This window comes from Sycon ciliatum, chromosome 1 (genome assembly GCF_964019385.1).
Source record: "Sycon ciliatum chromosome 1, ocSycCili1.1, whole genome shotgun sequence".
Classification (NCBI taxonomy): domain Eukaryota; kingdom Metazoa; phylum Porifera; class Calcarea; order Leucosolenida; family Sycettidae; genus Sycon; species Sycon ciliatum.
Genome location: NC_088643.1, coordinates 29270831 through 29296279, shown reverse-complemented (window position 1 = coordinate 29296279; position 25449 = coordinate 29270831). Strand labels below are relative to the sequence as shown.

Genomic DNA, 25449 nt, shown 5'->3' with positions numbered 1-25449 from the left:
CTACTATATGCAGTCATGTAGAACGTCGTATAATGCCATTTTTGGCCTCGTAATGCTTTATAATCCTCGTAATGCTCCGGTTGGTGTATAATGCTCGATATAATGCCGGCATTATCCGCCAGCACCTACCCCAATAGAACCGTTTCTATAATTTTGTTGTGGAATTGTCATGGCGATAATGACGTCCGATCAGATCGACCATCTCGACGTAGCTATTTCAAACTCTTGGGACCTAATCCACCTCTCCCATCGGATGAGGTTGTGGAGTTTCGAGGAGTATTTTTCTGAAGAGGCCAATTACCCGCCGCCAATAAGCCACCTCTTCAGAAAAACGAAACTCCTCGAAAAGTCAAAGAGTGACGCATATGCGGATAATGCCGGCAGAAAAATTGGCAGAATTCGGTACTTTTTCTGGTAAGTTTCATGCATCTTTAGTATGTGGATAAAGAAATGGAGCAGAATTCGAGGAATTGCCCGCCATAAGGTTTGTATGGTTCTGCCAATTTCACTGCTTTTCGAGCAGAATCTGCCACCTTTTCGAGCATTATCCGCACACCCCTAGTGACAATTCGAACGCGCCCTAATTATCACGAGTTGACTGCACAATGAAGGTTCAAGTCACACATTTTTTCCAGGTCTACTGATTCCAGCTTACGGTGAGTCGGGACTGAATGACTGCGCTAAAGCCTCCAGGGGTACAGCCATGCATGTGCTTCCCACCTTCCAACCCGGCAAATATTTAGATTTTGATAAAAACGATTCAAAGCCTCTCAATTATTTTGTAATACTTGAAGTATAGATATAAGAATAATAATAATAGTTATACTTTCACACAAAACTAGCTCGGTGCAGCACCAATCACGGCAGGGGAACCCGACCCTCCACCATCGCCAACTCACGAAGCATGTGAACTGGACGGTGACGGGCCGACCGAGCACCCCTGACACACAACACCATGTACATAAGACATTGTATTGTGCTGCAATAGACCGATCCCCTTATTATACTGGGTTCGAGCACGGGGGCAACCTCACTGGCGATCGAGCTAGTTTTTGAACGTGACAGCATCTTTGACAGTGTGTTTCAGGTTTGTTTTGGAATGTCTTCTGCTTAGTTCAAGTAGTTTGCGATGGCTTCGAGCGGTGCTAAACCTCCTGCTGGTAGGAGCAGAGTCTCCGAGAGAGACATGGACTGTGATGCCGCTGCAGGATTTTTTCAAGGCGCGGGAGGGAACGATCTCGGGCCACAAACAGGAGTTACTCCAGAGGTGAGTTTTTTTGTTGTTGAAATATTCGAATCGCGAATCGTGTTGTGAGATTTATTTTGTACCTAGGCTACAGCAGACCATATTTCTTTCTCCTTGCGATCGGTGCTGAAGATAATAGTAAACTTTTTCTGGTCTGTCTTTTCCTCTCCAGAGCCATCTTCTATGAAGGTAACCGTGGTGCTGCCAAGTCACCAAGTCGCGATCAGCAGCCCTGAAGTGGAAAAATCGATTTTCCAACGATCTGGTTGGACATCAGCCACTAAAGTACTTCTGATTTGCCTGTAGTGACAACAGCAGCCATCCTTGGACACCTTGCAAAGACAGGAAAAGCCACTGGTGGAAGCGACTGCTATGAGGTGACGATAGCAGTGCAGTGGTGATCGCTGTTTTGTCAAGTCGAAGGGCTAGCCAACCCAGAGGAAGCATAAAAAAAACGATGAGCAGTGCGTGTTATTTGTTGAGCGTGAAGAGCTAGAGGAGGACAGTGCAAACACATGGACGGAGTGGATGGTGTTTGAAGAACAGAGTGCTGTGTGCCGGCTGGTGGTGATAGTGGTCTTTGTCAGCATGTATTCGTGCTGCTTCTTGTGCTGGAACACTTCTCGCCCAGGAAGGCAGATTGCGTGCTCCCTTGCCCTCGGTTGGCTATGGGGCATTTGTTCCAGGAACATTACCCCAGAGCCAATGATGAGTCGTACCTTTGAAAAGTCGAAGCTTGCTGTTAATCGCAAGCGTAGCGCAGTGGATTGCTCCCTCTTCGAAGCACGAGGGCCAAAGCTTGCCGCTGTCTGCAGCAAAGTGTGTGTGTGGTTCTTTCGAACCTATGTATTCGTGCTGCTTCTTGTGCTGGAACACTTCTCGCCCAGGAAGGCAGATTGCGTGCTCCCTTGCCCTCGGTTGGCTATGGGGCATTTGTTCCAGGAACATTACCCCAGAGCCAATGATGAGTCGTACCTTTGAAAAGTCGAAGCTTGCTGTTAATCGCAAGCGTAGCGCAGTGGATTGCTCCCTCTTCGAAGCACGAGGGCCAAAGCTTGCCGCTGTCTGCAGCAAAGTGTGTGTGTGGTTCTTTCGAACCTAACTATTTTCTAGTATATTTAACATCCTCAACCCGCCACCACCGTGCGCTCTTGGCCGAACTAATGCACGAAGCATAAACACACCAGCACAGCAAGGACACTTCCGTTGACAGATATTGTTTACGCCTCTAGACCGCTGTTTCTTTTCTTCGAGCTCATCGTTAGAGGAGGATAGCAGGATACTAATGATGATATAATAGAAGATGATAGACGGTTTATGGTCCGATATTGATGATTGAAGATCTAAGAAAGCAATGACAGTGATTGCGAAATGGATAATATTATCATGATTATATGCCAGTCTGGTAATGCGTTGTACTAGTGGACAGTATTGAAATCATCACTGCATTCGATGCAAATATTGGTATACCTTTGGTTTCAGTATTGGAAAAAAAGAGTAAGAGAACCTGGTTGATTTGGTTGCATCTGCGACTGGCTACCGGGTGTTGTGATCAGCAATGTTACCATGGGAGAAAATAAGAGCGCAAGGATCTGTTGGGTCTTTTTGTGCCCGTGCGAGAACCCTAAGTGCATGGCAAAATAGAACTGTTTCATCCACAATGCAGAATGTCTTGCGGTACATGGCATTGATGACTGAACATCTCGCCAGCTCGCCCGAATGGGGATCATGCCCAAACGGAGGAACAAGACGTCTTTCCAGCTCAGCTAGCTATATAGTATATACCGTGAAACGGATGATTAACTTGTGCCACGCATGACAGCTTCTGTCCCATTCGGCCCAGGCTTAGACACATCAATGCCAATAGCAGCTGATCCTCCATTACATGCTCATTGGCGATTTACGGCCACCTCCAACTGTATCCGCCGTCCCTCAGCTTCCGTCTTCGCAGGTCTGGCTCGGCGCAGTACATTTTCTCGGCTAGGCTCAAAGAAGTCCCACAGAGCGGTCCAAACACCTGAAGGCAAACCAGTCAGAAACTGGCGCGGCTCAGAGTCTTTCTTTATGTTATTGTACGTAAGCTGTTTTTCGGCTTTCTTCACCCCATCGTCCAACTGCTCCACGAGACTCTGTACACGAGCTCTACTTGCTGCCAACTCCTGATGCAGATGCTGCACTTCCATTACAGGACCAAACTGCACTAAGCCAGGTTCCTTTCCAACTCAAAATGCCGTTGCCTCTCAGCAAAATACTGGTTTGCGAGCATGGGGAGCTCGTGATGCAGACGCTGCACTTCCATGACCGAACTGCACTAGGCTCAGCAAATACTGTTTTGCGAGCATAGGGAGCAGAGCGTCCAGACTCCACTCTCTTGCGAAAAGCAAACCTGGTACCGTAGGACAGCTGTTTGGCTTCCTGGACTCATCCTGCCCTTGTAGAGCTGGGCAAAACGATTTCGACTTCGGGATCGAAATGATCGCTGCATCTCAAATATTCAGAGTGGCCCTAAAACTACGTCCTTCCTCACGGGGAATAGCCTGGATCCGCTTGCTCCAGGCCGCTGTGGCTCCACACGACGAAAGGAGTGAAATGACTTGCTTGCTTCGTCCTCCTGTTCTGACAGTGAGGAACGCAGCAATGATCCTGAGAAGGCATCCTGAAGTCGTAAAAAGGAAGACGTCTAAACAAAAACAAAACAGCTCAAATCAAAAGTCCTTGTGGCATTTTTTGTAGACGTAGCAGGCTTGCACTGCGTGTAGATTTCGCGTGCTCTGCACTTCGCATGCGAGAAGTCACGCAAAGCCGAGGTGAGGTTGGTCGCGTGTGTGCAGCAGGATCCCACGCGACTGCGGAGTTGCCCCCTTGCTCGAACCCAGACAATAATAAGGGGATCGGTCTATTGATTGACCACAATCATCATCATGCCTGCACTTGTACTAGTTGTAGTGAGAGGTTTTCCTTTGACAAACTGGCCGTCGGAAACTGGGTGATCCACGGGATGAACTCGAAGTGCGCAGGCAAAGAAAGTGATGGTGACAAATCCAGTCAAGTATTAAATCAAATCAAATAAATAGGCGCTAGGCACGAGGGTAACATGGCACGACTGGCACGAGGGTAACATGGATGCAGCTAATGGGATTTCGGTCTTTGACCACTTGGTGGTGGATCTGATCTACTCACCTCCCACCGTTTAGGCGCTGCATCTGCGCCTTTGATACGTGTAAGTATTGTACTGTACTGCATGTGAGGAAATAATTATTGAACTGTGGCCTGTGTGGGTTGTTCTGTGCATATGCGTGGTAGATCTGAGGTGTGACCTACCGGTACGTGCCACTGCCAGCGCCGGTACACATACTCATGAGTGACATAGTACTGACTACTGGCTATAAAGCGACTACATGTACATGTACGTGCATTATGTTTTTGGAAGTATTACAATAATTATTTACATGTACTACTGGTTACATGTATCAGCTTGCTACGCCAACAGTCAACACTAGAATGTACATGTATAATGTATAACACATTATGCTACACGACTGCATGCATACCATGCGCGCAGCATAAAAAGTATAATAATATACTTGCAACATGTACGAAGTTTTTTTAGAACTGTTACTTTGAAACTCCACTGAAGTGTAAGCTTGTCATCTTTACTAAGTTCAACTCGTAACACACAAACAGTCCCGGGCTGCACCACGCAAACTGATTTTGGCCCAGAGAGAGAATCGGTTTGTGTGGTGTAGCCAAAAGACCGTTTGTGTGCTGCTGCGGGTTGGACGTTTAAAATTAAAGTACAACTGGTAAAGCTCTTTAGAATTCGAGCCTATAGAGTATAGTATAGCCACTATAGGTGAATATCGCCTCACAGGTACAGGTATCAGACTACTACCATCAGATACAACAATGTGCATTCACTGTTATTGGTTGAAAATCAGTGGAGCACAAGAAACAAATCTTGCGGTGGATAGATGATCAACAGGGGTCAGTGTCAAGTACCACTCTCCATGCACAGAAAAGCCTCTGTCTTAGTCGCTAATACTACAGTACTCAGTAGTAGCGACTATGCAGACACAGAGAACCTAGCCTGCAAGCTAGTAAAGTCCTAAAGAGCTTCCGCACACAGCTCGACTGGACTGCTCCCAAGAACTATTCTCTTCAGTTCAAGAATGCCAGTTTGCGAGAGACGAATAAGAAAGATGAGAAATGAGCTAGTGTTGAAATAGTAGACTGGCATAACTGTCACTGACAGTCTGTGTTAGCATGGTTAGCAGTAGCGCTGGGTGGTAGCTCAGCAAGCTTTGCGGTTGTCTTCTTAGTGCTGCACAGGCCCATGATGTGCATGACACTTGTGATATTATTGTAAGTGTGACCGTGAGTGATACGTCGCTTAGAAGTTAGACGTGAGCCAGTTGAGGCTTAGTGTCACTCAGGCCCTTACAGGCTTACTGCCTTACTTGCAAGCGCTATCGTCCAGGATCCCCCACTGGCCCCAGGCCCTATGCAAGGACGTTAGGTATGGCAATGCACGTGCAGTGGGTGAGAGGGATCTGGTCGAGCTCTACGCTCCATGTGAGTTGCAGTGAGTAAAAACGAGTGTTGCTGATTCCGTGTTGGCTGAGCATGTCTGTGAAACACAACGCCATGTGGTAGTGTGTGTATGCTCAGCTGAAGTGAGTGTCTAGAGTTTGACATTCATCACTGGGCAATATACTGCAACTGGCACAATCCAAAAGAAAGACCACAAGCAAGTCACCATCACGGAATCGCTACATGGATCATGTAGATGCTTCCCTTGAAGTTAGTTGAACAGCAGCAGTCTGAGTAGAAAGCGAGATCCCCAGTGTTGTTCCCTTCAGCAACCACCGTCACCCATAAATACACTTACTCGTAATCCTACCATGGACAGGAGTCTGAGTGGCAGTTCGCCCGCGCAACATACGTTGCGCGACGACTCGAATGCAGGTGCAACCAGCAGCAGCAGCAGCAGGAGCAGCGGCAACAGCAGTGAGAAGAAAAGATACCCTGTTACAGCAGAGCAGCCACACTGGCAACAACGAGGCAGATACCAAGGAAGCAACTCGCTGCCGAGAGTCACTCCCCCTGCACCGTACTGCAGATCTAAGTCTCTGTGTACAGGTAGTCTGCCATCGGAACTAGCAAAATGTCACTACTTTGCTAGAGCTAGTTCGTTGCTAGACGAGAGACATTTGTATCCTCCGGAGCATTATGATAATGCAAGCGAAAACAGGTCAGTACTGATCAAGAGCTTGGCGGCTTCTGACGAGGCTTTCTCTGCTGGCTGTTCCGCCCCTGGACCTGCCATAGCGCCATTTTCTTCCCCGTGGGCTAGGATGAATCCCCCTCAAGCCGTTCCGTCTCCGAAACCTGCTGGAGATGATGCCCGCAAGCAAAAGATTAGTCGAGGCGGTGCAGCTGCGAAGTCAGGCTTCAGAGAAAACCCGTTCAATTCCGGAAGTTCAAGCGGGGAGAAGCCAGATTTGGGACAGAACGCTGTGGTCCTCTCATATAGCCCAGCGACGTACGACCCAGATTTTAGACAGAACCCCGCGGTCCTCTCAGCCACGTTCAACCAGGAGAGAACATTTGCGGAGCAGGTGCCGACCGTGTCAGCTGAACCTGAGCAGGCTGTGGTGTCGACAATTCAGCTACGTACTGAAATGGGAGTGAACTCACCACCCAAGTACGAGAACTCTATATCAGCCTTTACGTTCGAAGCTCACCCAGCTTCAGTCAAGCTCTCATCGCCACCAGCAAGGCCACATAGTGGTGCTGATCTAGCCCCAGCGCCAAAGCAGCATCCGAACACGACCGGCTGGGGCAAAGTTTGCCCTACGAGGGAAACACCTAATCCGCTGCTGCAGAGCAAAAACTGCAAGTCTGGACCAGGACCATGCAGTAAGGAGGAGAGGGAAAGGAGAATACAGCAGTTGCGTCGACTACAGTCGTTTGAGTCTGACGGGTACACGGACCCTGAACATCAGGCGGAACTCAACGTTGTCAATGGCGCTGGCGGCGTTGTAATTGAACAGATGCAACATGAGAGGCAATTGGTAGCATCGAGGACCAGAAAGTTCTGGACATGGATTGCGTTCGGGATAATTGGTTTCCTGATCATTGGCATTTCTGTTGGCATTCCGCTGATGCTCAGCATTATGGGCAACAATGGTAAGAGATCCTAATAATGACGGATGCTGCTGCAGAAACACGGTTGTAACAGCGTGTGTGTGTGGGGGGGGGGGAGGGGGGGGGGGGCAGAGTTTAAAACTAGGGCTGAGTCGGGTAGCATTTTCTTCGGGTATCGGGTCCGGGTAGTTTTCCACGGGTAGAACGGGTACCCGATCGGGTAATGTTTCCATGGTACGACCACAATGCACACCGGCCCCTTCCCTTACACACTGGGTAGTAGGCCCAGACAGATTCTGCTCCGCTCGCCTCGATATTTTGCCGCAAAATGTTGCTGCGAATATCTTCGATATTTTGCCCAGCCTGGCACAAGAAACTCGATATTTTGCTCCATTTTGCTCCGGAAAAACGTGTATTTTATCCACTTCCCGTACAATCCCGTACATTTCATAAAAATCGCAAGGTCGGTTTCTCAACACAGGTTTCCACGCACGTGTCCCTGAGTTCTTCCAAAATCATGTCGATTCACAGTGAATCCCAGTGATATTTCGGTGACATGATCTCGTCCTAGGATCCTGGGCAGTGTGTCCTGCTGAACGAGTAAGAAACAAGGAAATCCAAGTATCAGGCATCGATTTTACCTAACATCTCGATATTTTGCTCCAATTTTGCCGGCAATTTCCGCTCTTTCAATTCTTCGATATTTTGCCGAAAGAATTGCCGGCAGGATCTGTCTGGGCCTACTGGGTAGACATGCGTGAATTATTTTCCCGTATGTCACGTGATTGTCGCCTTGGAGTGGACCAATGACAGATCAAACAGCGCAGGCTGGAAAGCGCGGTCCTGCCTGCTCAAAGTAATGATGGAACTGGATCCACTGCCCGTCGTCAAGTGACGACGGGCAGGAACGGATTCCACTGCCCGTCATCAAGTGACGACGGGCAGGAACGGATTCTACTGCCCGTCGTCAATTGACGAAGGAGATCTTGGACGAGCCAGACGCCAGATGAGCCTCAACCGAAGCGCACAATGCTCAGCAACCTGCAGGACTCGCGCAATTTGCCGAGGTTTCCGATCAAGCCCTGGCCTGGGAAAAATCCGTAGGAGCAGAACAGTCAGAATACCGGATGCCAAGTCGACAATGTCAATGGCCACCACGAGAAAGAAAGCACTATGGACTACAACTACTGTCACTGACTGTACCAGAAAACAATCACAAAACACAATGCAGGTGTGTACATGTATGTCATGATCTCTTTATTTGGCTTGGGTGCACACGGGAAACACGTTCCAGTCACTCATACTCGGCCAGTACCGCTGTTCATCCAGCCCTTGCTGCTATCGCGGGCTGGATTCCGCGGTACTGCCCTCGTACTCGTACTCGTGCAGGAACCTGTACGTACACGTGCACTGTAGACCTCTCTCTCTCTTTCTACAAGACTAAATCATGTCATCTGCGACTTCGGGTTTTCGGGTACGATTCGGTACCCGTCTACCCGAGGTCCTCACGGGTAGCACGGGTACCCGACTACCCGTGCACACCACTATTTAAAACACACAAACATTCTCTACTTGAAGTCACCATCACTGGGATGCTGCTACCAGGGAGTAGTAAAATACCGGTATTTTACTACTCCCTGGTGTTACTGTTGTGTACATTGACATCCGTTGAGAAGTCAAGCAGTCACGGAGTGCTGACCTTGCAGCAGCCGTGAGAACCGAACGCGGATGCGAACAGTGCTTGTGCAGGGCATGTATGCGCTAAGGAAGTAAGGGCGCCGCTAACCCCGGTCATTTTTACCGAATTTCAATGTCCACAAGTTCAGGGATTCATGTTGGAATCAGCAAGACTAACTTACTTGTAGTAGCAGGTTTTTCTTTTGACTCGACGAGACCACACGACGCTTTCAGACAACAGCATGCAAGAACAGATCGCCAGCCACACTCCAATATAGCAAGTAGTGTTACTCCTGATAAGTCTTGTTTCATTCCATAAAGATGACGTGAACTCATCAGAGGATAAGAAGTTGTTGAATGAAAGGGGCTAAGCTGAATAATGCTGTTTTGTACAGAAAATACTGGTGCACGGTGTGACCACTCAACTAACTCATGCAAGTGACAAACCAACACAAAATGAATAGTGCAAAATGGAGGTGTTATGAACCCTCCCAGGCATAACTATCACAAGTGCTAAGTCAATCACAATGAGAAGGAGATGTACACAAATAGTTTGCGCTATAATTCACGGATGGTGAGCCAATATAGTTATGATGAAGAAAGGTAAAGGACAAAATGTTACGAGTTATGACAAACTGTCCACCAACGTAACCAGATCTTATGCAGTCAGCAAGTGCGACAAAATGGCACAAAACTGACAAGGAGTACTGAGACATTCGGCGACCTGACACCTAGCTCCAACACTTCTCCAAGGCGCAAGTGCGCCTTGGAGAAGTGTTGGTGTTCGCCAGCACTACCAGCAGGCGACAACTTTCACACCAAGGTTCAACTCGAGTTGAACTCGAGTGACAGGACTGCACCCAAAAAAGGTCAAAACAGGCTGCAAGTTGTACCCTGCAGGCACGGTGACCAGGTGACTGGTGTACGCAGGAGCACGTGACCAATTGTTCAAGCATGTTCGATTGGGAATAAGGGCCGAACGCTGCATCGCAGCCTTTTCGGACCAAAACCAGTCGACTCAGCGTCCAAAAGACTACAACATATGGGCCAATCGCGGTCATCCGTGCTTTTATAAGAACGAAATGGTGCTTTTAGTGACATTTTGCATAAAAATCCCCATCTAGTAGGGTGCAGTCACCCAGTTTTGGTGGAAGTGCGCGAGTTCGATTGGGATTCAAGTAGGAAGGGAGCGTCTCAGCTTCCTCGGACCAAGACCATTCGACTCAGCACCCCGAAGACTACAACTGGTGAAATTTTGATTTTAGCCTTACCTTCCCCTTTAAAAGCAACTACCCTCTGTCTGTTCTCTGTGTTCCTGCTTATACTATCCACCAAAATGCATAGCTATTTCACGTTCGGCACCAATTCGCGACAATACGGTATAAAAGTGTTACCCACCATCCGGTAGCCCTTGGCAGATAATGCTAACAAATTGGCAGATTCCGCTCGAAAAGCGGTGAAATTGGTGGGACCATACAAACCTTATTGGCAAGTTTTTGCAGGCATTTCCTTGAATTCTGCTCCATTTCTTTATCCACGTACCAAGCATGCATGAAACATACCGGAAGATGTACCACACTCTGCCATTTTTTCTGCCGGCACTATCCGCCGTGGCCAGGCTAGCCGGTCAGGTGTACCAACACATCAGTACTACCTGTACCAAACATTCGGCTATTTGTGCTCCTATTCAGTGTGCTGACCGGCTTCACATCAACTGTTGTTGTTTAGGCCAAGTAAAAAAAAAAGCTAGATGATCGTCCCCGTCCGCCCCAGTTTTTGTCAGCGCCCCAAGAAATATTTTATTTTTTAAATCGTGAGTTTTACTATATGGACCACATACTACTAGTATATCACAACGTCAGTATCGATCTGCTGAAGAAAGAAAAAGAAAAAAAGAAAAAAAAAGAAAAAAAGAGAAAAAAAACCTTGATGTTGTTGTGTACACTGTGTGCATGAGAGGGTAAAAAGTAAAAAAATAAAAATAAAATCCTCCCGCCCTCCCCGATTTTTCCAAAAAAAAGGACGATCATCTAGTAATTTTTTTACTCGGCCTTAGCATATTTTTCTAATTCTTATCGAATGCTCTGCATGCAGATCCACGAAGAGACCGCGGGGATATCTATGACGGCTTTGATGAGTCATTCTTCCGTTCACTGGGCGTGGTGAGTTCAGCCTATACTCCTGGCCACACTTGCGCACTTCTAGAATCAGAGCAGGTTGATCACTTCTAGAATCAGAGCAGGTTGATCACTTCTAGAATCAGAGCAGGTTGATCACGTGCACTCTAAGCACATGTACTCGTACAATGGTAGTTATTGCATCTTTGTGTTCGGGTGTTCAAGTGACAATAATCAGGAAAGACCCTTTATCCACTTAGGTATCACTGGCTTGCCACGCCTGCATGTTCCAAATGCAATCAGTACTGGTTACCATGCCTGTAGCCGCTAAACGTCTCAGCCTCTTTTCAGTGAACAGCATTATGTGAAGTTGTGACCCAAATCAATTAGGAAAGCTTATTCTCCAGCAATTCACTAGCAATTCACCATAAGACATTTTCAAGCCTCATTTCCATCTTGCCTATAGCTAGCCCTAAAACGAATTACAATAGACAATTACGGTGAAAAAAGGAGAAGGACAAAATGTTACGAGTTATGACTAACTGTCCTTCTCCTTTTTTCACCATATTTTAATTGGCTCACCATCCGAGTAAAATGACAATTATTGAGACATACTAATCAGACTATACATGACTGTGCATATGCCTGTGTGTATCTGTGTGTGTATGTGTGTTTGTGAATATGTGTGTGTATGTATTGTGTGTGTGTGTGGGTGTGTACACTGTGTACATGTGCATGTGTGTATTTATGTGCATATTATGTCTATTGGTCCACTTAAAACCCACCGCTGTGAAATCAAAGGATCCAGAGCACTTTAAATGTAAGTCTAGTCGTGCAGCTATTGGTATCTTCTCGATTGCGTGCACTGCGCACTTACACACGCAAGACACTGTCACACTGCAAGATGACAGCACCTTTTCGATTTTGTCTTTTTTGGCCGAGAGCTTTGAAGTTTCTCCTTGCTGTTTTCGTGAAAGTATGAAGTGTACAATTTTTGAGTCATAATAATCATGCAGTGGCTCAATTGCATACTTTGCATTCTTCTTCCTGGCATGTTCTATAATTGCACAGGTCCTGGAGTGGAGCATGAGCAGGACTGTCTTATCATCATTAAGTCTCTACCGTCGCCCTGGGTCCTGGCCGCACACATCTGTATCAGGTAAGGGCAATCATGCATGTGACCAACACCTGGGCTTGTGTATGCACATCACTGCTGTATGCTCCACTGATCTCAAGATGTTATGCAGTGGAACATCAGCATGTTGTGCAGTGGGTTATGCAGTGGGTTATGCAGTGGGTTATGCAGTGGGTTATGCAGTGGGTTATGCAGTGGGTTATGCAGTGGGTTATGCAGTGGGTTATGCAGTGGAACATCAGCATGATGTAGTACTCTTGGTAGAACTAGTTTACCAGATACACACATCTCGGCACTGCAGATACACACATCTCGGCACTGCAGATACACACATCTCGGCACTGCAGATACACACATCTCGGCACTGCAGATACACACATCTCGGCACTGCAGATACACACATCTCGGCACTGCAGATACACACATCTTGGCACTGCTGCTGCTGCTGCTGCTGCTGCTGCTGGTGCTGCTGCTGCTGCTGTGATTATGGTATAATTAGTGCAGAACGTGCAGAGCTGATCACGCATACCCGATACCACCTTTTCGACGCGACATGCGGCTTGCAACACCTGCGACAAACTGCGACCGCAACACATGATTCGATTTTTTGCTATCTATAACATCCCTATGCATGCAGTGCATGATACATACACATGTACTGCACGTGTACCCAGCATGGAAAACCGTTTTCCGTTGATGTATGTCGCACACTGCATGTCTCAAAAGGTGAACTTTTGTCAACTATGTTACATCTGCGACAATGCGACAATGGCCTTGAGACAGTACGCGACAAACATTCACTTGTTGCAAGTGTCGTGTGTCGCACATCAAATCGCAGAATTGTATTATTGTGAATGGGCCTTCACACCAAAGGTTGATCACCAGACAGCAGTTGTGTGCGTATGTATGTGTAGGGGGGGGGGGGGGTGCGTGCGTGTGCATATCGCCGGATACATAATGCTCAGACCTAGATCGAAATAGTTAGCTGTCTGGAGATTAAGATACTCACATGTAAATGGAATATAAGGAGTTGAATTTCCAAGGTGTTTTCCCTAATCCAGGGGGCTCCTATGGGCCTACATGTTCTTGTAAATTCATTCAAACTATTATCAATGCTGCACACAGTTAGCTGCTGCAGCACTTGGAAGAGTGACTGTCTCGTGTGCCACTTGGAAGAGTGACTGTCTCGTGTGCCACTTGGAAGAGTGACTGTCTCGTGTGCCACTTGGAAGAGTGACTGTCTCGTGTGCCACTACATGTAATACTGTACAGTTAGACCTGGTTTAACCACACACATGATGACATCATCCGTGTTCCACGAAAATATGTAGATAGGCTAGGGAACTGGATAATCTAACATACATACTGTATGTATGCACTACACATGCTGTAAATAAGTAACCAACGGTAACCAATGATTTTCTTCCGGATGGCGAGGGATCTGGATAAAAGAGGATCGGATAAGCGAGGTCTGAATACTATTAGATGTCCATTACTGATTATGGGCCTGAATGGGCCTGTAACAGTTCGGCAATACCTGTAACAGTTCGGGAATACCTGTAACAGTTCGGGAATACCTGGCAAACCACAAAGCTAGTGCTGAACGCTCGACTTTGCCGCGTCCAGAAACTTTTCAATGTGTAAATTATATTTTCCTAAAGACAAACTACAAACCAGTGATAGGTGGTACTTCCTCCGCGTCATCGAAATTGTCGCAGTTTGACTAGTGACTTTTCACTTGTTACTGACAACTCCATAAGCTAAACCATACAAAAAATATTACACAGGATGATAGTCTGAAGTCTAGACTAACGTTCCAGGACAGTTGGACTGAGAGTTTCACACGGAGATGAAGGCCTCGTCGTCGCTGATGTCAAATGACGAAAAAATATCGTTCCGTAAAACTTCCAGGAAGGTTGTAAATTGGTCAAGCCTCATCTCGACCTCTTTGACTTTCTCCACAGGACAAGAGCTGCTATGCTTGTCATCTGCTAGCTCTGGATGATGTCTACTTCACCACCAATGAAGTAAGAACACACGATCGTCGCGAGGTCGGTTGAATGCAGTCGGCGGAATCACCTCGATCTTGAAATGAACTTTTTTTCAGCCGTGGGATGCCCATTCAGCATCACTGGTACAGTACCTGCACGTGCATCACTAGCACTACAGTATACACGCAGAGTCTACACGGCCCTTGCAGGTACTGATCTGAGTGTCTCAGCATTCCTTGCATGAATGCAAGAGCGACAAATTTTATCGCTCTTGCCTGCATTAGTTTGCTGACCCCTCGATGTTTCTTCAAGCGCTGCCGCTTGTTTCACGAAGTCATTCTCACCCCAGCTCAGGTAAAACAGTGATGGGTTTTTGAGTGAACGGCTATAAGCGCGAGAAATGTGCAGGCTGCAACGCCTGACTGATCTCAGCGAGTCGAAAGGGACATCAGCGAAGAAATTGCGTCTAGTTCAAAATGTTCAGCTTCCAACAACAGAAAATAGAACGTTGCCGTCACCCTATACTGATGACTATCGTCTATGTCCGATTCCTTACCTGGTGTACGACTGCTGGTGAGTATATACCACGTTTTATTTCAAAAGTCAAACTGCGACAATTTCGATGACGCGGAGGAAGTATTTTTAACCGGGATTTACTGGTCATGTATAACCTCAATCAAATCAAAACGTCTGCATACTATGCTGCCATCATCTTCCCCAGAGTAGTACAGGAGGAGGTGTGTATATTTCCAGGCATGATGATATCAGTCGTCGCACATAGCTCTATATGCATGTTGGAGTGGAGATGGCAGTAACCATGATAACAGTAACCATGATAACACTGATGTTGCTCTGTTGGGTTTTGCAACATGCATTCTTGATGCAGGCTTGACGGCAGAGTTCTCGTACTAGATGATGACTTGAGACAGGAAGATCCCAGACTTTTGGACTCAGTCAGGGAGCTGATCGATAGCGAATATGACGATGATGACGATGGTGGTGAAGATGAGAACAGAAATCGTTTCTGGATATGTAAGTTAGGCAGTGGTTGGAAGGTGACTACAAAATAGCAAATATATCATGTAACATTGTTACGTCATCGAGGAGTAACACCATAATATCGCATCACAACTGCAGAGACAACAGATTGTCCTTCTGTACACAAGGCTCATGAGGTAAGTTGGAGTCTGAGCTTTGTGAATAGAAGGATAATGTGTTGTCTCTACAGTTCTTTAGTGTTACTCCTCTTTCAGTATCACATGACAGGTTTGCCACGTGTTCTTATTATAGCAATCAACTGCGTTGTTTGTTCTGCAGAATTGATTGTATAATAGCCACAGGAAAAGATGAAAAGGTTTGTCTGACCCACTCTCGGAGTATCTTTAAATACATGCACAACAAATGGTACGAAAACCATAGCTTGCTAAAATTCAACTCAGTCCTGTGAGCCATTCGTCGAGTTATCATGGAATCATAATGTACAAAAACCTGAAATTAAGTTGCAGCTGCATGCATCGGCGCACAAGGTCGTCGCCTGTTCGCACTTGAAATGCAGCCACTTTGTACACTTCCGTTCCCGCATACGGTAAGAAAAGTTTAACTGATTCAACTGTTCCGTCCCCTCCGGATCTGCAAAATACAGCAAAACCTGGTATAAGCGACCTCTGGATTTAGCGACCACCTCATTTTAACGACCTTTTTTCCATGCACGGACAGCTCTACACTGAAACTGCACCGGATACAGCGACCACCTGCCTTGCGCGACCAGCGACCGACTTTTTAGTGTACCAAGTGCTGTATTGGACCTGCACACAGCGACCAAAACTAACCAAAAGTGCCATCTTGGCTAGCAGGTTTGACTGCGACAGCGCTGAATGAAGTGCGCTCTGAGGCAAGGCCTGCAGTACAGTCAACTTCGCTAATAACGACTGCGGACATAACGACAATTCGCGAATAACGACAGAATTCCCATGCCCACAGCAAAGTCTCATCCCACTGTAATCAATATTATGAGACTTCGGGTATAACGACACTTCGCGAATAAGGACACCTTTTTGATGCCCCGCCGAGTGTCGTTATAAGCAAAGTTGACTGTAAACAGGATAATAAGTGACAAGGGACAGTGCATGCACTACAGTGAGGTGTTCTTTGCCTTGTTCTTTGCCTGCATGAAAAGTATTCTATGCTCCACACCTGTCAATATGAGTACATGGAAGTACAATCATGCACATGTATGTACACAATCCGATATGCCACGAATGTATGGGACCTGGTTCTAAAGACCACCTGGCTTTAATAACGACCGCTTTTGCTTGCACCGTGGGGTGGTTGCTTAAACCAGGTTCTACTGTAAAGTAAAACCTGATTTAACCGACCTCTGACTGAATTTAGCGACCACCTGCTTTCAACGACCGCTTTTCCATACGCAGGCAGTTCTACACAGAAACTGCACTAGTACAGTGTACCAAGTCACACTTGAAGTGCCATATCTGACCTGCATATGGCGACCAAAACTAGCCAAAAGTACTATAATTATGCTGTCTGGCAGGATTCACTGTGACAGGGTTGAAGTGGGCTCAGAAAAATAATAAAAAAATAAATTCGACGGGGTTCGCGTACCGGGCAGGTCAAGAACAAGGAGTCGTACAACTCCCTGGTCAAGAACCACCTTTCCGCTTCCGTGGGACGCCACCACCCCATGATCAGGCGTCGGATGCGGCTCCTAAACGGTGGGGGAGGATAGATCAGATCCACAAACCAGAGGCCAGAAGCTGGGCATGAAGTCAACAGAAGTGACATGTGACAGTACAGGGTGCACTGCATGCACCTAAGTGAGGTGTGAAACTCTAGGTGCTTTGCCTGCACGAAAGTGTTCTATACTCCACACCTAGTACCTGTGATAGGAGCACATGGAAGCATTATTTCAAGATCCGATATGCCACCAATGATGGGACCTGGTTCTAAAGACCACCTGGCTTAATTTATTAAACAACCGCTTTTGCTCGCACCTTGGGGTGGTCGCGTTCCTGGCGTTCAGATTGGACGTCATCAATTGGCGTCATGAGTGTCCCGTTGCTTATCGTCCCGTCACACCCCATCGAATTCGAACCAGGCTTAACGCCAGTCAGCTCTAGCACATCTACAGCCTTCCAACTTGGAAGGTTCAACTGAGTGATCGTAACAACATGAGCCGACTACACCACACAACATGAGCTGGCTGGTAGTTAGTTGTAGGATGTCAGTACCGTTGGTCAGTGTCGTGCAATGTTACTGCAGGAGCTGATTGTCGAGTAACTGGTGGCATTAGTGGACATTAGAGCTTTACTTGCATTTTTTTGGTCCTTTTCTTTCCGATAAATATACGTCCACTTCACCAACACCACCTTTGCTGCTGCTTACTTTCTTGTTGAATAAATATACATAGTTTTATGTTATTTTAGGTTCAGTACAACTGCCTTTCTGAATTGCAGCCTGCTGCTGAACTACAGCATCCAGTATTGGCCTTCTTCTCCACAGTCTACAATTCTTACATGCTCCTGCATATGCGCATGACACATCTTCTATTAGTTTCCTGCATCTTGTAAGTTAACACACAGTGGAAAGTGCTGGAATGCGAACATCATCTCTTCCCTTCATCACTGCAGTCCTAAACTCACTTGTTCCTAATTATTTGAACTGCCCCTTGATAAATTACCATCATCTGTCAGGCTCCAGTAGTGCACAAGTCTCTACCACAGAGCAGCCGTACTGAATATGCATTGCTAAGGGGATAACCATGAGTTTGCTAGCCACCACTCCCCACTCACCTCTAAAGCTGCAGGATGCTTCATCCCTCTTCCTGATATTCTTTTTACTTCAAAATAGAACTATCGTTCAGAAAGCGGTGAACATCATGCAACTGCATTGTAAATAAAAAGGGGGTTGTCAACTGACAACCGCTCTATTTAGTTGCTATTCACTCTTTAGATGAAAATTCTTTTATTAATGACGTCGAAAAAAATTATTGACGTTTCGGGCCAGTCACCCATCGTCAGAACAAAAATAGAACTAGAACAGTAGAAGTATTATTCTGTTCTAAAGTAGGGATTTCAGTCACGTGATCTGCGGGGGCAAAAGTGCCTTGACAGGCATGCATGCTTTTTGAATGCCAGTCATGGCACAGCTCAGCGGGGGGTCTTCGACGTAGATTTTAGGTAGGAAGAGTGAGTTTATCGCCATTTTTATTGGCGCACCGTTGAAGAGTAGGTTTCTAGCTTTCGTTTGCTGCCTCACACGGCGAATTCGTGCCGATATTACGCATCTCGATAGATTCTTATAGATTTCAAAGTCGCTTTTGAGGTGTTTGCCTTGGTTCCACGCTCAAGCGGCAGTCAGAATCAGATTCTACGGCATCGATTTAGTCTAGGTAGGTTCCTTCAGACGGCATGAAGGGTCGCGGTCGGTAGCGGAAATTGTTTTGTAGTTGAACGCCATTGCGCGCAGTATGGAGGTGGAGAAGAAAGAAGATTGGCTTGGGCCTCAGTGCAAAGAATTGTTGTTAAGGCGCTCAAGTTTGCAGGCGGCTTTGGACTCTTATTCTGAAGAGAACCAGCTTTCTCTGCGTCGTCCTGGGCAGTTGACGAATGGCCTAGTTGTTGAACTCTTGATGTGGGCGACAAGCGAAAATTATAGTTTGCATAGTTTGATTTTGATAGTATCAGCGGTGGATGGAAAGGATTTGGAGACGGTGAATGAGAAAGTGACCAGCAGCAAGATCAAGCGCCTCAGAGATCGGAGAAAGACGTTGCTGAAGAACAAGGCCGCGAGCGACGACCTCAGTGAATTGCTAAGTAAGCCTTTTGAACTGCCCCTCAACAAGACAGCTGATGAAGTCGCTTCTCCTGTAGAAAAAACTCACGCAGTGCACGTTGAGAAACATGCCAGCACCTTTGAAAAGGACACTGCTTCAGTGCTTGCAAAAGAGGTAGTGGAGTTGAAAGAGCAACTATCTGTTTGTAAAGCAGATAACAAAGCACTGAACGAAAAGATTGCATCTTATCAAAGAAAAATTAGAAATGCAAGGAAAATAGTGGGCCGCAGGGATTGCAAATTGCATGATTTGTCCAGCACTGAGAGGGAGCAAGAAGGAAAAATTGAAGAATTGTTATTGTCGTTAGAAGCTGTGACGGATGACTTGGAAGATGCAAAGAAAAAGTTGTTAAATGAACATGAACGCGTGTATTACCATCAGAGAAAACACCAATCGTCAACAAGTAGCATTGAGAGTCTGGCTGAAGTGACTGATGAGTTGCATGCTGAATTATCTGGGTATCATAATCGCGAGAAAGAGTTGCACGAGAGATTGGACGATACTCTTGCGCAACTTGAAGAAAATGCACTGTTCTGTGCAATGGAGGATGGCCAGTACAAGGATGCAGTTAGGAAGTGTTGCCTTGCACTATTGTCACTGAATGTAGGTGTGTTGAATGTACCATCGGTCATTCGCATTGTACTGTCAATGGTGAACAAAAACATTGATAGGCTTCCGAGTGTTGGCTTATTAAGTCAGATGCTTGTTGAACTCAAGCAAGTCAGTGCCGGGCATGTTGCCGAAAAAATCCTCGAAGCTAAAGATGTTACGCTGCACAGTGATGGCACATCCAAGTTTGGAAAATTGTACCAGTCTTATCAAATTTCCACACCTGAGCAGTCGTACACGCTGGGTATCTGTGATATGAAGTGCGGTACTGCTGCTCATGGATTAGAGAAATTGAAAGAAGTTTTGAACGATGTGGAATCAGCTTGTTGTAAGACAAAAGATACTAATGTTGCCAACCAGATAGTTGCCAAAATCAAAAATACAATGAGCGATCGCTGTAGTGTGCAGAAAAGCTTTAACGACTTGTTGACAGATTACAGGGCTGAAATATTGCCAAGCGTAGTTGAAGGTTGGACCCAACTGCAGGATGATGAGCGCAGTGCCATGATAAAGATGAATAATTTTTTCTGCGGCCTCCATTACATTGTTGGCCTTGCGGATCAAGCATCAAAGTCATTGCGGGAATGGGAAGATATAAGATTTGGATCAGAAAAGATTGGTGCTAATGAAGTCCATGGGGTGTACGACACGAAAGAGTCCAGAGTTGTTCGGCTTATTCGTACCGCAACCAGTGCATTCGAGAAGCATGGAAACGAGCAGGCTGGAGTTGTGGGTGATTTCCATGCATTTCTTTCCCAATCTAACACGCAGCTCCCACTCTCTGAGTTCCGAGGAAACCGAAATTATATAGTGTTTTACAATGGTGCTGGCATTTTCTTTCTGCACGAATGCATGATCCATTTTCTCGAGGACATTCATGGAGAGACAAACCTGTTACTGAGGGCAGTTAAGGCTGACCTAGCCGCTCCTGAACTAGTTGCAGGTGCGAGAGCATGTGGTCTGGTAAGCAAGTTACTGATTTCCCCACTCTGGCGCGTCTTGGAGGATAGGGCTGTTTCGATTTTTGAGATGTCCACCATCTATACACACCTGCATACTAAGCTGGTGGAGTGGTCAACGGATTCCTCAGATATCCTCGATGGAACAGCTCGGCCCTTCCCCACTGCTGTTGTTGCCATGGCTGATCCTGTGTTGAGTTGCCTGCTCGAGAAGCATTCATCAGACGAGTGTACGCTAGAAATACTGCAGGTGCTCTGTACGAGCTTTGCTATTTTCACTGCTAGGCTTTTGGCGGATCATTTGCCGGGTGGTCGTTACCACAAGCCGGAGGCAGAAGTAGTGGAGGAGTGCGTGTCAGTACCGAACACGAATGCAATATCAGAGCGAGATTTCGCTCAGCTGGATCGGCTTCTCCGCCAGAAGCCAGCTGCATCGACCATAGCATTAGATGGCATGATTGCGTATGCAAACAACCGTACTGCCGAGTGGCTGAATGCAAAGGACGAGGAGGAGCAGGCATCAATTTTGGCAAATGCCCGGAGGTCTGCACCAGCAATGCGGGCGTTATTCAAAGAACGACAGAAGGAAATCGCTGATTATAGAGTCAAAGTGCTGCAGGAGAAAGAAAAAAACATTGCGAGAAAAAGAGATACTCAGCTGAAGAGGAAGGAGCGTCTAACGAAGGAGATTGAACAGTACGGGCTCTGGGTCTCAAGTTCTGAAGTCACGGCAAAGTTGGCAGAGATACCCACGGTTGCACGCAAGAAGTCTGCTTTGAAGTCACAACTGCATTTTCGTCGGTATGTGCTACTGCAATCAGCTCCTGTTGAATATTTCCAGCTTAGCAAAAACCGGAAGGACCTGTCGGTTGACCAGCTTTCAGCGAACCTCATTCACCTTTTGTCAGCCACAGGCACTCCGACATTAACTGCTTCTGTGAGTGGGGAACCTGCTGCCAGTGCTGAAGCAACTGCTGGTGAAGCAACTGCTGATGTTGATGCTGAAGCAACTGCTGCTGCTGAAGCAACTGTTGATATTGATGCTGAAGCAGCTGCTGATGCTGATGCTGAAGCAGCTGCTGATGTTGATGCTGAAGCAACTCCTGATGTTGATGCTGGCACAACAGATGATGCCGCTTTGGAGCCAGCACCCAAGCGCCGACCGGCTTGAACAGTTAATCAGGATCAAGAGGAGCACAGGCACCAGGGAGGACGACAGTGAGCAATCTGGCTCCAAGCAGAGCGGTCTTGGCTGCCCCCCCCCCCCCCCCCAACACAAGCACACACTGACATCTAGCACCCTTACAGGTGCACGTCTGGCAAACTGTCAGCACATTTGTAGCTCATTATTGGTGCATCCTGTGCAAAACTATTGCATACTCCTTGGATATTTTCCTTTTTGGGGAATTGTTATGCGGATAACTTTATTGATTTGTTTAATCAAATCCCGTAGAACACACACACGCACGCACATACCCACATACCAACAGCCTTGTACCGTGTACTGATCCGGGTGATTATTTTCTTGCTACCGCAACAGAGAGTTTGGACAGTGTGCATGGCCAATCAGGTCTTGCGTCCTATGTGTCTACAGAGTGACCAGACTCAATTATCAATGTGCTGTGTGTACAGGTGTATATGTATGTTTGTTCCAGGTAGCCTCTTTACTCAATGTATCTCTGACAAATACTCACAGCTGGCTGGTTTCTGTGTACAATACTGGTAGTCTCAAGTACAATGTCATGTGTGTCCGTTGCTGCGGCTATCGTGCGTCTCTGACTCATTGCAGCCGAAAACGGATCCGGTTTGACACCACAGCTTGTTGTCAACTACTACTCAAGTAGATTTATTCTCCAAATATATGCTGTATAACTTCCATGTTGCGTTTTTCCCTATTTCAGTCATATTCCACCCATTACCATGTCGGATTAAGCGTGAAACATGCTGTTGCTAGGGCCGTTGCTAAGGATGCCATTGTTGTTTTTTTTGGCGGTATTTTTGAATTTTGAAAAAAAAAATGTTTTTTTTGGTGCCATCATAGCCAGGGCCATCCTTGAGCCAAGTTTGGTCACGATCGGATGAAGTTTATGGTTGCTATGATGTTGCTAGGGAGTTTCAGAAATCCACTTTGTGCCATCCTGCAGATCCAATTTGTATACATGTTCATCAAGGTCGGTGCGCTATGTTTGAATGCTCATAACTTTGGAAATACTGCTCCGATTCCGGTCAAATTTTCTGTAGACATTCTGTGGACATAGATGCTTCAGAAAAACGCGTGAACTGGAGCACAACGCTGATAATAAAAAACCGCCTGAAATCCCTATCTAAAGTACTGTAGTGTACATGCACTGTAGTCTACATGCACTGTACTGTAGTCTACATGCACTGTAGTGTACATGCACTGTAGTGTATATGCACTGTAGTGTACATGTACTGTATACTGTGTATAGTCTACATGCACTGTAGTGTACATGTACTGTATAGTCTACATGCACTGTATAGCATGGTATAGTGTACATGCACTGTACTGTACATGCACTGTACTGTAGTGTACATGCACTGTATAGTGTACATGTACTGTAGGGTACATGCACTGTATAGTCTACATGCACTGTACAGTGTACATGCACTGTAGTGTACATGTACTGTAGGGTACATGCACTGTGTAGTGTACATGTACTGTAGTGTACATGCAGAGAATTTTGAGCGCATGACACTGTATATGCAGGAATAAGTGCAGGAGAAATGCATTTGCTTTTTTTTACTTGCAGCTCCGTTGGGCTACTACGAAGGGCAGAGGGAAGAAGACCTGGACCTCAGGCATGGTGCCCCGCCGTTTCCAAGCCGTGACCCCAGTCGACTGTGCCGTGCTGTCACCAAGAATGTTACCGACACAACGGTCACACTATACACAGGTCATGGCATAACGGTTGAGCAGAAAAGTTGCTCCTCCTATATTCCAGCCATTTGTCAATTCCCACCACCCTTGCCAGGGGATTTTTAGGGGAATAACCAGGGCCTGAGGTTTCCCATCACCCCTACTCCTGCGGTGTCATCACTTTTCTTTGTTATCTCCTGAAACTACCTTCGCTATTTTGAACTCCTTCCCGAACTATTCCCTCAGATCAGCATGGTTATAACCCCTGGAGACCCTGCCATCGATGATCAGCATGGTTATAAGCCCTGGAGACCCTGCCATCGATGTTGGCTGCGTCCCTGCACATACTGTGATGTGTGAATCATGTTGTGGAACGCATGATAGAAATGCGGCAGTGGACCAACAGTACCGAGCGTGTAGAATGATGTAGTCAGTGCATGACTGTGTATCGCATGAGAGTGCACCGCATGACTGTGCACCGCATGACTGCATGACGTTGCTTTCCCACGTGTCGGTTTGCTTTAGGGAAGTAACCATGGCTGTGCCACAGAACTATCAGGCAGTTATGCTTCGTCAATTCAGTGTGTGATAGAGAAAATGTACATACATCTCCCACTACACCTGCATAGGTAGACATGCACTGTTGCCGCCAACCCAACTGCTCAGTGCACCGCGTTCACAGTCGCTGTTTACTCATACACACCATGGGCAGAATCAGTGGACAAGCTTTAAAAGCCCATGCCACAGTGTCTAAATCTCACAACCATAATTATGATTATCATAAAAGTATTACATTTGTATTCTATTTTGCTGTGTATTCATTATGAGCATGATATGGCCAGGTGCTGTGCTTTCCAATTCTCCATCAATTTCCTTTGTAGGGTCACGTCGATGGACATCCATTTTGTCATTATCATTTCGACATTAGACCTTGAATGCTAGCACCCCGCATACATCGTCAGCCACATTTTCTATCTGTCATGAAGTGTGCTTGTGGTACCGCCCATTGTCAGCTGCTGGTGCTGCTGCCTGTAATGCTGTATTATTTAATTAGAACCATGATCATGTGACAACGAGTTTATGACTCTAATATAAAGCCTAAATCCACTGCATCTCCACTACATCACACGTGTTGCAATATTATTCATAATACATGTACTGCATTCCAAGTAGTATCAAGTTAATACATGTACTGTACCTTGTGGCACGAGCGAAACTTCTCTAAAGCTGGTTTTGTTGCTCAATACAATTGCAACTGAGCCGGTGGTAACGCGGATGTGCCGCGACTTTACTATACTTTTACTGTACGGTACTACCTTGATCCGCGCACTCCTAATCTTAGACTTATATTAGGGGTCGCCCTACAGCATGTACAGGTAGGCCCTGTCCCTACAGGTAGGCCCTGTCTTCTTTCAAAAAGAAATGTTGTACCGCTGCCTGCATTGTACTTGTAACAACGAAGTCACATGACGTGAATTGAAAAATATATTGATTTGTTCTGAAAAGGAAAGATCAACATAAGGCTCAAATGAGTTCTGGACTTGGCAAGCCTGGCTGAGATCACTCCCGACCCGTTCACACTTGAGCAGTTGCGGATGCATTGTGGCAGTGACCCCCAGTGTTCAGTTGCATTTGTGTGCAGATTCCACCATCATGGCGGCACTGATTATGGAGTCGTGAAATGGGTGAAAGCGGCTTTCACGAGTAGATGTACCAGTCTACTGCCTCTCGACCGCGAGCTCTCACTCTCACCGAGTCTACTGCCTCTCGACCGCGAGCTCTCACTCTCACCGAGTATCAGCTCTGGTTACACTGATGCCATGGATCTACGGCTTTCCATT

At 46.5% G+C, this 25449-nt stretch overlaps 2 protein-coding genes and 1 long non-coding RNA gene across 3 annotated transcripts in view; 2 read left to right on the top strand and 1 right to left on the bottom strand.

The window, feature by feature from the left end:
* Nucleotides 1–9393, bottom strand: part of LOC135821819 (uncharacterized) — a 60234-nt gene extending 50841 nt beyond the window's left edge. Inside the window, exon 1 of the mRNA XM_065334828.1 lies at nucleotides 9253–9393. The gene's annotated coding sequence lies outside the window, so the exon portion shown is untranslated. The remainder of the gene's footprint in view (nucleotides 1–9252) is intronic.
* LOC135821812 (uncharacterized) lies at nucleotides 1051–2798 on the top strand. Its single transcript, XR_010554395.1, has 2 exons — nucleotides 1051–1267; nucleotides 1419–2798. It is a non-coding gene; the product is annotated as an uncharacterized LOC135821812 (long non-coding RNA).
* On the top strand, nucleotides 5697–24920 carry LOC135821839 (uncharacterized). Its single transcript, XM_065334837.1, has 6 exons — nucleotides 5697–7435; nucleotides 11165–11232; nucleotides 11989–12007; nucleotides 12259–12346; nucleotides 15200–15345; nucleotides 23502–24920. The coding sequence occupies exons 1-6, from the start codon at nucleotides 6148–6150 to the stop codon at nucleotides 23732–23734; spliced, it is 1842 nt and encodes a 613-aa protein (XP_065190909.1). The 5' UTR covers nucleotides 5697–6147; the 3' UTR covers nucleotides 23735–24920.
* The last annotated feature ends 529 nt before the right edge of the window (nucleotides 24921–25449 follow it).

Bases quoted from the DNA above. Each gene is read 5' to 3' on its own strand.
- LOC135821839 (XM_065334837.1), top strand. From the start codon at position 6,148: ATGGACAGGAGTCTGAGTGGCAGTTCGCCCGCGCAACATACGTTGCGC. The intron at 7,436-11,164 runs GTAAGAGATCCT...CTCTGCATGCAG, and splicing joins CAGCATTATGGGCAACAATG to ATCCACGAAGAGACCGCGGG. The intron at 12,347-15,199 runs GTAAGGGCAATC...TTCTTGATGCAG, and splicing joins GCCGCACACATCTGTATCAG to GCTTGACGGCAGAGTTCTCG.